This window comes from Micropterus salmoides, unplaced genomic scaffold, assembly GCF_014851395.1.
Source record: "Micropterus salmoides isolate LMB-PRFRI ecotype aquatic unplaced genomic scaffold, ASM1485139v1 Ms_hic_scaffold_20, whole genome shotgun sequence".
Classification (NCBI taxonomy): Eukaryota; Metazoa; Chordata; class Actinopteri; order Centrarchiformes; family Centrarchidae; genus Micropterus; species Micropterus salmoides.
In genome coordinates, this window is record NW_024041151.1 from 23732688 (window position 1) to 23747099 (window position 14412).

The window sequence follows — 14412 nt, forward strand, 5'->3', positions numbered from 1 at the left end:
CTTAGGCATAGCTTAGTTAAGGTGGTGCAGAATATCAGAATTGACGAACCTGCTGAAGATTGTGTGATCAAATTGCACACAAACAATTCACTTCATGGGAAGTGGAATTGTATAATTTTAAACGTTCGACTGAGAGCCCTACAGTGTTGAGGATATCTATCTTTTTTCTTTTTTTTTATAGCATTAGCTTTTGTTTAGAGAATGGCTAACTTCACTCTCTCCTTTGGTACATTCCTTTACTTACTTGATCTACTCTGTTTTGCCCTAAATTATATATATGAAAAATGGCTTCTTGCTCTTACTTCTTTGTCGACAATTCCTGCCTATGCTTGCATGTTAATGAATCACAAATATTTCTAGTACCTTTTTTTCCCCAGAGTTGTTACACTCTGCTGGCTCTGTAATGTTGATTTGGCCCTTGCCCCTCTTAGTATGGGTTAATTCCTGTTTTATTTGGCTCACAAGATAAAAGAGTCAGCTAAATTGCCAAGTTCAATCAAGTCAAAATAAAAGGCTAATGATAGATGCAATAATTTCAATGGTACACAGCAGGCCCACTTCTAGCTTACACTGACGGAGAGGCTGGGAGGTATTTTCTGTGGGGTCCCTCAGAGTGGAAGTGGACGGCTAGCTAACGTCTCATTTGCCTGTGCAATATGAGCCTGATAATATTCTGATCCAACTGGCATGGGGCAGAAAAGAAAGGAGTGGTGGGAATGACAATCAGCCATTTTATCCCTTGTAATGTGACATACTGGAAGGCAACCAATGAATTCTGTTTGTTTGTCTTCACCTTGTGTGATAGTATCCCCTCCTCCCCAGTGCTGTTAATGCCTGATCCTATTGCAATAGCCATCCATTGCTTGCCTAATTTTATATTACTGTTGACAATAATAATTAACAATTCTCTAACAAAACGGGGTAACATGTGGTTTTACATTTTTGAGATTTAAATGTCAATGTGTAGGTCCAACATATGGATGTGTGCTAATTCCAAGAGCCCTTAGACAACTTTGTAATTGAGGCTACAGTAAATACTAACTAAGAACAACTGAAACAAGAATGTCATTGACATTCCTGATGGGCAACTGTCTCCTGTTGTGATAAATGATGTGGTCACAACCCCCCCCCCCCAATTGTGTTTAATGTGAATTTTTAATTCACATGCACAATGCATTACTGTAGGCTGAAAGAGGCACTCAAAGACTATGGGGAAGGGCAGGGCATACAGCAACAACAAAATGGCAGCTATGATTTCTGGTCCCTCTGCAATCAAACCATTGTGAGCATACTACAAGTCTTACATATTACCAGGTGACTTACCCTCAGGTAGGCCAGACGGTCAGTAACAGGAATAGAAAAAGAATGTGGAGGATTGAGCCCTCTTCCACCTCCTCACTGTTCAAACCTCTGCAATGTGTCATTCCTCCAGAGAGTACAGGCCAGAAATTCATGCCATGGAAATGCTGTGGAAATCTAGAAACTAGAAAGAGCAATGCTGGTAATGTAATATATGTAAAATAGAAAGAGAGTTTGACCAAAATATGTCTTACACCTTTTGGGTGACAACTCTGGATTGTGCGCTGCTTGATTATCCAGGTGGACTTAGCCCCCCTGTTATAACTGGACCAGTGATCAGTGAAAAATTAATTTATGCGGAAACTTTGCTTAGCTGTAACTTGGAAAACTTGCAGAAAAGTCAGCAGTAAAATAAAAGGTTTACTAAGAATGGCACAGTCAGGTACACAAGTGTAGCAGCAGCAGCTGAAAGCAAGAGGAGGAAAGTGGTATTCCCACCTTGCTGCTGTAGTCTGTAAATACTGTTTTGAAGAAATTCACATGCCTGTGTACGAAGCATTTCAAAGGATTCCCACTCCTTTCGGGACTATCAAACAGTATTTCCTTTACTGTGTTTGTGTGTGTATGTGTGTCACAAAATGTGTATTTGTTCTATCCATTTTAAGTCACAAATGTAGATGGCCAATGAAAGTATGCATTCTAGGTGTGACGAATCAATTAAGCCAGTGAGTCAACAAGTGAGTAACTACAGCAAGTGAGTGTGCAAAGGAAGGAAACAAATCAGAAAGGAAGTGCTGTTGAGCATTAAGTATTTTCCACCAACTATCTTGAGTCATAGCCATGTCAAGTAAAGTGTGAAGTCATCAGCTCAAGGGAAGCTCTATTCAGTGACAAGTGTCTCTATTAGTATTCACATCCAGTGTCCTGAAGTGAATCTTCCCACCATTCAGCTATTATCCCCACACAATACTGCTCATCAAAAACTGAGCAAACACACAAAGCACAAATCCTTTCATATGCAAGCAAAAAAAGCAAACTAGTACCTAAACAAGCACACATGTCTGATCACAAACAGCATATGTTAAGCTCAAGATTGTGCAGAATAGGAAATGTAATCAGTCTCATTTATCTGTATTTCTGTACAATTCTGTGGCTAAACAAACACTTACATCACAGGAGAGATTTGGGTTTTAGAGAATATACAAACACCCATCTCAAAACAAGAGATATCTTGTTAAACAAAAAGTGATGCCAAAACAACCTCTGCTTCAGTCAATAATAATGGTTAAAAAGATTTTATTTAACCTAATCTGCTGTGTAAGGCTAAATAATCAAGTAGCAGACTTATCTGTCAAAGCAGTATAAATAATTACCTCTAGTTGTCTCGCTGTGGACAGAGTTTTGTTTAGGAGGAGTGGCGGTGGTGTGGGTCATACCTCGCATTCTCGAGAGCCTGAGATGGTATAGGTGCAGGGTCCGGTCCCATTGACAAGCACATCCATGGCCTCAGAATTGGTGGGCTTGTAGTCCACATAGTACTCCTGCAGCGGAGAGCTCAGCGTGCGTTCCGTCTCTCTAGCTTTCTTGCGGCGTTTGCGGGCTGTCGCCGAATGCTCCTGCAGCTGCTTGACACTGCTAGGATAGCGCTTCCAAGACACGTAGATTACCAACAGGATCATAGCAACAGATAGAAAAAGGGCAACACTTCCAGCAACAATCTTATGGAAGGACACGGGCTCCAAGTCTTGCTCTGGGGGAAGTGCCACAGGGGGGGTAACAGCTGACAATGTGGGGCCTCTGATAGATCCCTCTCCTCTCTTTCCAGAACCAGTAGGTGAAGCCAGAATAGCTGGGGGATGTTCAGTCTTCACAGGGACACTGGATGGTGTTGGAGGAATACTCACAGTGAGCGTTGTTGCTAGGTTTGATTGACATACACCAAAAGCTTCGACAGCATCCATCACTTTCTCACCCTGGGCTTTCTTGGGTGAGGCGCAGATCATGGTGGTCTCCTTTGCCCCTCTGAAATTTCTCAGCCAGGTCACCAGAGGGCAGATGGCAGGGCCACAGTCCCATACATTCCCAGCTAAGCTAATTGTAGTCAAAGATATCCAGGCATCAACCACCTCCTGGGAGACATTGGTCAGCTTGTTGGAGTCCAGATTGAGGGTCTGCAAGTTGGGTAAGCACTGGTAAACTACAGCATCTACTTCTGTCAGATCATTCCCAGACAGATCCAGTTTCTGGATGGAGGCCCAGGTCCAGGTCAGGCCCTGGCTCATTGAGCGAATGCGATTCCACTGCAGGTAAAGTGCCCGCAGATTGTAGAGGCGAGGAAAGTGAGAGAAATTGATCTTTGAGAACTGGTTATGCTCCAGGTGAAGCTCCGTGAGCTTGACTAGGCCTGAAAATGCATTTCGAGTGATACTGCGCAGGCGGTTGTAACCGAGATCCAGGAATTCAAGATTTCTGCAATCTTGAAACAGACGCATTGGTATGATTTTAAGTGAGTTTGAGCGTATGTGAAGGCTGAGAAGCTTCCGTAGGCCCTGGAACTGCCCAGGTTGCAAGGCTTGCAGTTTGTTGTATGACAAGTCAAGATTACGCAAATTAGGGACGGGGTGGAATGTGGTGTTATGGAGTGATGTGATCTTGTTGGAACTCAGGATCAGCTCTTTGAGCCTGCGGACCCCCTGAAAGGCCATTCCATCTACAGAGGCAATGTAATTGTGGTCCAAGTAGAGCCAGATGAGGTGGTTGAGGCCTACAAACTGTCCAGCACGAAGACTGGCAAGACTGTTATACCGTAAGGACAGGCCTTCACAGCCTCCTGAGAGGTTCTTGGGGACATCGCGAAAGGCGCTTGACTCACAGTAGACAATTTTTCCATCACAGCGACAGCTCTTGGGGCATGGGCGCTCACTCAAAGATGGATTTGCCGCCAGCCACACCTGCATCAGGAGTTGGACCACTAGCCAGCGACGCCGCAGAGCAGAGCCTATAGGTAGGGGGAAGAGGAAGAGAGGGGAAAAATGGAGAAAAACTTAAGCAGCTGAGCTTATTGTAATCTTTAAAATCCTAATTAATAATCATTTGGTATACAAATCCATGCTGCACATTGGGTGGCTTATTTTTTGTGGGGTTCAGTATTGGAAAAGATGGTGTGCACCAACCTACAGTGTGAGCCTTATTTTATTTTTAATAAATAATTTTTACTATTTTATTTTTTATAAAATTATTTTTAATAATAAATAAAATGAGAGGATATATTTATACACACCAAGACCTGACTTATTGCTCTGCAAGAAGCTTACAGCTCCTGAAGAGGTATCCTGAGGCAAGCATCAAGTATCTGAGCTTCTACATTTGTATGGTTTTCTTTTGATTATCAAGTAACATATCTGCTGCAAAAGTGAACTCTTTTATGTTTTTAACTCATATTCAGTGTAATGATTAATGTCTGTACGTCTAAATGGCAAAGCTACCAATCTGAACTCAGAAAGTCAAAACTGCTGCTCTATCCTAAAGGAAGGAAGACTTTTCCAAGTTCTGGGATATCAGAACTTAAAAATGAGGGCTACTCTTCAGAGCTTATCTTCAGGATTTTTTTTACTTCCGAAATTGTTGGGCTTTCCTTCAGATATCTCTCCTACCATTGCAATAGTTTAGTTGTTGCTCCTCTTACATTCATTCTGATTCAGACTCAGATTATGCCCTTCCAGTTCAGGTTCTTTTTTCCATATCTTGGAAACCCTACTTCCACTCAACTGTCAGAGCAATGTAATTCATCATTTTCATTTTCGGTCTCCAAGGTTGTCACATACATTGTTAACACTTTCCCCCCACAATGACCTATGTTCACCATCCCTTCAACAACCACATAATATGTCCAGTCATAACACATCATACAATTGAAGAGAATGTCTTGAACTGTAATTCATCAAACCTTGTGTCTTCCAACCTATAGTGTCTGCAGCTATACATATTTCTTCTCCATAGTGCAACGTCTATGTAGGCTGTAGCAGGATGAATTGCCTAATAGAGATGCATGCTTCCTTAGCTTCAATTCATGTAAAGGAAACAGTTTTTGCTTTTGGATTCAAGTCTGTCTTGGAAACCGCTTGTGAATGTAGGTGACTCACAACCACCTAGCCTCCCAAAACATGTGAACTACGTTATCTTATTATTAAGAGGTAAAAGGAACATAGATTCTGAAAATGCGTTGTTTATTTCCAGTTAAAAGAATCTGAATCCAGGAGACAAATAACAGCCTGGTAGGTTTTATGTAAAGAAATCCTGTATGAATATAATCTCTTATATAGCATAATTTTAGATTAGTTTTATGGTCAGATATCTAGCGGGTAGTCCGAAAGGACAGCAGCTGGTCGGACACATAGTCAGTATAGAACGCTGTAATATACTAAGTTCACATTGTGTGGACTCACTACCCCAAAAACATGGTCTTCACTGTTTGAATTGATTTCATTTGTGCTGCATGTTTACTATGAATACACATTGACAACCAATAGTGAAGCAAAGCAATTTTCAATTTACTCATATCTTTATCTGTATTTGGATTCAGTCATCCCATAAGTTATCACTGCACCAATGGCAGAAGCAGATAAGTCATGAAAGGCAGCCTTTACAGAGCAAATTAACATTCAAGAGCTGATGGATGTGTATAGGATCCCAGAGGTGTTTCAATTTAGACTCCAGCCATTTCATATATACCAAACTAAAGCTGTAAAGGTTCAGTATGAATCACCGCCCTCTGCTTTCCACAGGTTCAAATAAAAAAAATCACTATAAACCCTATAGAATTACACAACTCATCTCTGCTACAGAAAACAATTACCTGAATGCCAAATGTGTCGAAGGAGAATACTTTTGGGGGGTGGGGGGGTGGAGTGGGGCTCAAATACTGAAAAGTGAAGAAAAGTGGTCAGTAGCTTCCTGTGATATCACTGCTTGTTCTGAGGTGAGACAGAGTTGTTTCCATTAAAACCGTTCCCCTTTACAGAGCCACTAATGATCTGTCATTAAGATCCATTGATTTCCCCTTGAGGAGGTGGGATGTCGGGGGGGGGGGGATCTCTACTTACGTGTGTTTCTCAAGGCCAGATCATCAAGTATGGACTTGATTACCATTATCACAGTGAGATAAGATTAATTTGTCAGGATACAAGTAGTCCATACTTTAATTAGCTTACAAAATGTATGATGTGTTGTCAGGTGCCACACTGAATTCTCTAACTTATTCAAATGAATGATGAACTTGAGCTAAAGTATGGAATCTCTGGGCTTTAAGTATACTTGATGAGGCAGTAAGCATGATTTCAATTTTCTAGTATTTTCTGTATTCTTTGCAGGATTTGTCAGAAACAATTCCCTGACATAGAGTGGCTGAGAGGCATCTTACAGCATATGCTATCTAACATAGCCATTTCGCTCCTTGCCAAGCATCTGCTGATCCCATATGGGTATTGTATGTGAATGTTTGTGTGTGTCTAAGAGTGTGACTGAGAGAGAGACACACTTGCTGTTTGTTTTCAGTGGAATCTTTCATCATTCCTTACAGATGGAGGGAACCATGGAACTGTACAGATACTTTGTGTTGGCTATTGATTATACCAGCAGACACATCAATCACACATCTTCATCTTGGATCCCACAATTGTGGTGCTTTCACATAAAATATGGCAGAGAGAATGATGGTGATCACAAGATGCAGCATTTCTTTTTTTGTTTTCCAATTGGTTTTTCTCAGGTTTCTTCAACTAATTTGACAACCACACTGTGCCCCAAAGGCTTACAATAAAAAGAGACAGCAGAGGAATACTGATATAGATCAATGCACGTGTGTAATGTTCCGTGTACATTTAAATAAACTTTAATAGGCAACACTTTGACTGTGGAACCAAATATGCGGACTATAAAACATGAATGTGTGTGGGGGGTTTATAAAAATTTTGTGTTTGACTCGTATCCCAGGAGGATGTAGGAACAGCTCCCTATTGCTTTTATTTCCCACGTGCATAAAAGGCTTGCTTTATTAGAAGTGACTCTGCCATCTCTTTCAGATTGAGCCTGCGTCAAAAGGCACCTCTCTCCCCTTACTGACACTGTATGTGGTTTAATGAGTGTTCTGTGTGCTAATGCCTTTGTAAGCCATCTCCTTCCCCACTACTTCTCTAATCTTATTCACAAAGGAGCACCTCTTAGGTGTCACTCGTGGGGTGTGTGTCTATTACCTTTCACCTGATGTACCTATCACCGTTACTGTTCTTCTACTGTATCTACTTAGATGAACAATTTTCTCCTTTGTTTAATTCTCCATCCTATTGAAATAATGCTAGTTATGCATGTCCTTGAACCTTGCAGCCATCAGGATGTTTTCATAATGTGGTCTATTTTAATGCATGTGGTCAAAACCATCTCCTCAGCCCTTTCTTCCTTTGTTGAATTACATTTTTGGTCCCCCATTGTCTTTCTCCCTTGCCTTCAGATCCAACTTTTAGGATGAATGTTTGTCTTGCTTTCTTTTTAGTGTTCAGTATGATAATATATAGATATATGCTTCTCATTTGTCTTTGTCACCCTCTGCAGTTATTTGTCTAAATCTTATATGGATGGACTAAAGTTTGTCTGAAGGCGTGCGCGTAATGCTTAGTTATATAGCAGACAGCCCTGCTGTCCTCAGCATGAGAAGATGGCTATTTCTGCCTCTCAACCCTAACACATAGAGGGAGTAAGTGCACTTTACTGCTGACCTAAAATAAAACCAAATGTAGCTTAATAACTTGGCAAATGGACTCGCTAACTGGTGCACTTTGAGTGCACACAAGTGGCTCATTGCTATTTGTTGCCTGTCATTGACAAAACTGCTACCCAGCCTCAGCCTTGCCTGCTCATAGAGGCTGGACAGCAGCCGAAAACATAGGGAAGGACGTCCCCAGATCAGCCTTAGCTATCCTATTAGTCTCCACTTATCTTTGAGATGATAGCAAGGCCTGCCAAGTTAGACCTATTTCAACAGTGGTTGGAAAACATTGTATCCTGATGTGCATATCGTGTATTTGTAGCACTCTGATTAGTTAGAATATAGAAAAGCACTGTATATATATATATATATATATATATATATATATATATATATATACACACATACACACACACACAATGTCTGTATGCCTGATTCCTGATTTCCCATGGCGGCAATGCAGGTGGACCAATTACCAACCAATCAGCTGTAGTGAAGTAAGTCTCCAAACTTTGTTCTGAGTCCACTACAGTACTTTTCATTACGGTTTACTATGGTTACTGCAAAATGTGTTAAACTGAAATGATTGTAGATACAATCCTAATTATAGAACAATGGTTAAATGGCAGGTAAATTAACAATGACCAGGACATAGCTGTCTTCCTGTTTATTAGCATTTCAAAGTGAAACTTTGCTAACGGAAATGCTGTCCCATAGGGTTCACTGCAAACTGGGTTGTAACCTCATATGTGACTGTTAAGGTTGTGCTTTGTTTCTTCTGCCATGTTACCCTATAATAGCTTAGATACCAAGCATAAGACCAGCCACCTGGTCAAGTTAAACTGATGAATCTACAGTGATGTCATTGTGTTAGTCTGTGGGCAACAAAGCTCAGACGAAAGGGTGCAGAAACACTAAAAAACACCAATAGTTTTGAAAGTAGATAAAACCATATTGTGTGTGTGTGTGTGTGTTGGCAGAGTGCTCTTGTATGTTTGTTCTTTGTGACGACCACTTGTGCTTTAAATCTTGAGTGTGAGATGTTTTTTTTCTACTTCAAAGAGCAGTTTGAGGATTAAGATTTGGTTTGAAGGTTGAGGTTAGAATTAGGTATAGGCCAGGGTTCAGGTTAGTTTTAGAGGATACGAAGTGCACTATAGTTTAGTGAGTACGCTCACCTGTGGTCTGTAAGATTTTACTTATTCCATCATATATTTTGACTTGTGGATCAATTTGAAAATAAATATGTAGGAGAGAGAGGGGTGATTTGAACCTGTGGGGAAGTTGAGCCACCCCTTGTTTCTTGGCAGCCATAGACAAAATTGGTCATGTGACCAAACATTTTTGAAGAGTCATCCATTTTACTGTGGTGGAGAGAGGCCCATGGAAGTTAAGCACATTTAAGATCAAAAAACTGTTTTTTGCCATAAATGATTTTTTTTATGCTCAAGGATTTCTGATTCATGTGTCTGAACAATTACAGACAGGTTTAATAAAATCTTACACATGTGTTAGTGCTCTAGGTAGTTTTAATATGAGGCTATACTGTTAGCATGACATTACCCTTAAACAGCTGGATGACACAAGTTTGTTAAAATGGCAGGGATGGGGTAATATGAGCCAAAAGACCTGGGGGAAGTTGAGCCAGCTATTTTACTGTAATTTTACGATACATTCTTCCATTACCGAAATGATGTGACATTGTGCATTTTAGACCAGAAACCATCATGTCATGCGTCTATAAATGGAAGACAGACAGGCTTCAACTCCTATTGTGGGTTTGGACAGAGTAGTGGGAGAGGTACAAAAATGGGAAGTCCATTCATCAGGTGGCACGGGACATGACGATAAACAGGGTGACTTTAAAGCGATACACTGATATGACACAACTGGCATTTGAATTTGCATGATGAAATTACATTGACGTCCCTGACCCCCATGTGGCTCAACTTATCCTTTTCCTTGGCTCAACTTACCCCACATATGGGGCAAGTTGAGCCAAGAGTCCACTTTTTGTTAGAAAGACATATTTTTGGTTTATTTTAGATCCACATTGATTATTCCCAGGGATGCACCACATCCTAAAATATATATATATAAAATGTATATATTTTAGTTAGAGACATTAGTGTCATGTCCTCACTTTAAAGACACCTCAAGAAAAAAACTGGCTCAACTCACCCCGCTCTCTTCTATGGCTTTCTTTGACTTTGGCCATTTTGCTGAACATTGGAACATTTTAGTACACACATCAAGTGCTACTGGTAAAACTTTCCAGGGTGCACTCAGCATGTTGCTCATTGCATCTATCCCTATAAACCTGAATTGGATAAGCAGGTATACTGTAGATAATGGATGCTGGATCCCAAGTGCTTCAGAAGCCATTGATTTTTTCTTCAAAATAAACAAATGTAAATAACAAATGCCCAGACATTGCCCTCAAAGGGCCTGTTGATCCCAGGCCTTCACCTGACATTTCAACAAGGCTGCTTGTTGGATGCTGTTCGGCCAGCAGAAGGTCATCTGTTGCCTATACTGAGTTACTTTAAAACGCGCGCAGATGAGCCAATATGGCTGGTGTCACACTGATTTAAATTTTAACAAAGTAACACTGTTTTATTTCTTTTTATGCAGACAGGTGTCCATATTTATTTCACAGCAAAAATATATGTTGTAGATGTAAGAAAGGTTTGTGCAATGTCATTTGGGTCTCTGAATTTATCTTACAGCTCTGCAACTGCATCTCTGGCTGTGGCTTTTTACTATACCTACCCTACTGTTCACTTCCTGCAACACAGATCTCTAATGATATGGGCCATGAAACATAAGTGCATTGCATGCTGTTAATGAAGAGCATCACAGTCAGCTACTCTGGTTGATAACTGAGACTACCGCACCATGTAATCATCAAATAATTGTGAGCAGCAGCATGAAAGTACATGGTTGAAAAAGTTGCGATTTTGGGCTGATTCGTGCACCTGGACATAAATGTGTTTGTGTGTGCATTCACCTGTGTGAGTGTCAAAAATCCCTGCATCTTAAGTACGCGGGGTTTTCTGACATGCTCTGATATTAAATTATGAAACAAGCCCATAACCAGACTTCTATGATTAAGTATATATGGTTGCTTTGCAGTACACATAAATTGCATCTGAGCTCCTACAGCCTGTACTGTATGGCTTTGTGTGCTGTTGTAGCTTATATTGATGTGGTGCAGTAACCCAGTGTGGGTCAATATATCATGCAGCCTCACAATTAATGGCACAGCACCACCAGTGAACTTGGCCATCTGTATACCAGTTAAGAATGGCAGAGGAGATTAGGCTATCAAACAATAATATCAGGCCAAGAGAATGCAAAAGATGGAGAACAAGCCCAAATGATTTGACATTTTGGGAAAGGGGACAAAATATACAAATTAGCCAACAGTTAAATACCAAGAGAGGGACAGCATGAATGGGGGGCCAAGAAAGTGGTGCGGTGTGTTATGAGTGACTCTGCGCACGCGTAAGGGAAACTGCAAACGGCAAAATGGTAAATTCTCATTATATATAACTGATAATCAGACGGGGGAAACGTGCACGCGCGCAGACACAGACACATTGTCATAAATGAGACAGACACACACGGAGTATTAATAGATGGACGCGCAGTTTTATGTTTAATTTGGAGAGTCCCGCTTGATTGCAGGTGCAGAATACAAAGGCTTTCTTGAATGAGAATCAGTCCGCTAAGCAAAACCTGCACGACCGGTGCCTTCAACCCATAAGAGTTTAGGGGGGGGGGGGGGGGGGGGGTAAGCCCTGGGCTGAAACTGGACAATAGGCTCCGTGCGTTCAGATTAAGGACAATCAATGATTATGCAGGACCACGCTTTATAAAGTTGACTGGCTTCCAACATTTACCGTGATTAGCATTTCAGTCAACGTCAATGAGCCAGCCACTCTAAATAGTCAAGAAAAAAAAATGGATAGTCCTTACTGAGACAGACTGGCTGATTTTCTTTGCTCGTGATTTGGAACCAAATCTTTAAGCACACATAAAATAAGTATCCTTAGTATCCAATAAGCCATACCGCCAAGAAATGGAGGAAAACACATTGCAGCTCTGCGACTAACAGGCTACAGCACAGGCTTCAGCCACATTCCTCAAGCTTCCCGAACCACTTAACAGAAAAAAACAAAACCCTTATTAGAGGTTACAACAGTGCATATTAAAAGACGACCTTTTTTTGATGCAAACATCTGATTCATACCAGGTTCTGCTGGGAAGAGGCAACGCATTTTGTGGTGTATTATGAGAACGACTGGAGTATATTTTGAAACAGTCCACGCTATCAAAAAGATGGTAACATAAACAGAACTTACCCATATCCGCTTATGTGTCAGCTCCAGCCTACAGGTTTTATTGGCTTCTAGTGCGCGACATTCGAGTCCGCATGACGCGCTCTCCACAGACAGGTACCGTCCTAATCCACTAGCCCGGTCTCTCCGCGCAGCCGCCGATACCAAAGCGCACCTGCCCTTTACTCTCCCGGACCTGGACGTGCTATCCGGTTTAGTTCTGCATCTATAACGGTACAACTGAACCGAGGCGAATGTCATTTACATACAACTCCCGATTAAAAGGGTAAAAGAAATCCGGTTTTAGAACTCCCTATCCATGTCTTCGCAGGAAAAGAATCGTTCTATGTTTTCAAGTTGCAGCCAAAAAGATTACTGCAGTAGGCGCAGACAAGCCACATCCAAGTAATTCATGCCAGTCTCACATGCGCATGGAGATTCCGAGAAAATACTGTCACAAAACTTCACAAATACGTTGGCATGGTGCAAAAAAAAAATGCACTTTTCCAAAGGAGTCAGGCAGCCCTTATTAGATTCCTCTCCCGAGTAAACCCCGGCGTCTCTTCACAAGGATGCTCAGTCTGTTCCGCGCATGGCGCACAGAGGAAAGTAACGGTCGGTTATCCACAAGTCCCTGTGAAACGCTGTCAACGAGTCTCCCGGAATAGTCAGATATCCAAATATCCACTTTTGTGTCCAAATGTTCCCCTCATCCTCGTTGATGCTCGGTTTGAAATACAGCATGACGCTGTTGTTAATCACGTCTGCATGTCAAGGCAACTTTGTCAGGCAGAATCGGAATGCCCTCTTCTGGTGAGACAGCGACCCATGAGCTTGTCCGGGAGTGCATCATGAGTTATGGTGGCACGATTTTAAGGAAGGCTGCCACATACCAAAGCGAAATGAATCCTCTCATAGTGGTACCCAAACCACACTTACATGCGAGCCCTTCCTTCATTTTAATCGCTTCATTATTTGCCTGAGCCGAAGGTTGTTTTTTTTAACGAACTGTTCACTGTATCACAATGCAGTATTAAGCAATGTTTGTAGATAATGAGGAATTGATTAGTTATCGTTTCCTGTTTATGAAACTCTTTTTTTTTTATGTGTGTGTGTATGTGTGCTCGTTTATATTTGTGAGGACCTTTTGAGTGGACCTTCAGAGTGAGGACAAATTTGGTTATGTGATGCCATTCTGGATGATCTTTAGGGTTGTTTGGAGGTTAAGGCTCCGTTTTAGGCTTAATGTTACAATTAGGTTTAGCGGAGGTTAGGGTAAAAATATTCTGGTTTGGCTTACATCTATCATAGTTCAGTTTGCGGTTAGATACTAGAAAATGCATTATGTTGTGAGGATCCTCTTAAGTAGCCTGTACACGTATAGGCTACACAAACCTACGTGTGTGAGCGAGGAATATTGTAAAAGCATCTTTAACAACACACTGTGAACCAATCCAGACGGCTGCGGGGCGCTGTCCATGGTGCTGAAATGGTACATTTCAGTGACTGAATACAAGCGCACTGCTTCCTGGAACTGGACAGGGAGGACTGATTCTTAGTTTCTGTGTAAATAAACGACTGATCCAGAAGTTATAAATGTTATTTAACATTCCGCACTAACCCGTATTGGAAATGCAATGGTACTTAATCGACAGCGGCCCTCCCTCTGCGTCACCCTAGCTGCCTTTTAATGCTTGGGTGTATTTAAGGAGGAAATAGGCAGCAGAATTTTTAATGTGCATTGCATCTGCACTATGTTACTGATTTATGTTGCCCATTTATTCAAACATATATATAATCTATAAATAGCGTTTAAGTACAAGAAATTATTTAGTATTCAGAATCAGAATCCGAATCAGAAATACTTTATTGATCCCTGAGGGGAAATTCTGTGTCACACACAAAGTATAAAAGAGTGAGGATATGTACAATATTTACATTATCAAACAATTGTAATGGTGAACAGTAATAGTGAATAAATAGTAGCAGAATTGCAGCAGAGAATATTGC

The 14412-nt window shown here is 41.2% G+C and overlaps 1 protein-coding gene across 1 annotated transcript in view; it reads right to left on the minus strand.

Annotated features, from left to right (window-relative positions):
- The window catches only part of LOC119913999 (leucine-rich repeat transmembrane neuronal protein 4), a 97144-nt gene extending 83916 nt beyond the window's left edge, over positions 1-13228 (minus strand). Inside the window, exons 1-2 of the mRNA XM_038732971.1 lie at positions 12427-13228; positions 2736-4297 (exon numbers count right to left, since the gene is read on the minus strand). Coding sequence (XP_038588899.1) covers positions 2736-4297; positions 12427-12430 — 1566 coding nt within the window. The 5' untranslated portion in view covers positions 12431-13228. The remainder of the gene's footprint in view (positions 1-2735; positions 4298-12426) is intronic.
- Positions 13229-14412: the final 1184 nt, after the last annotated feature.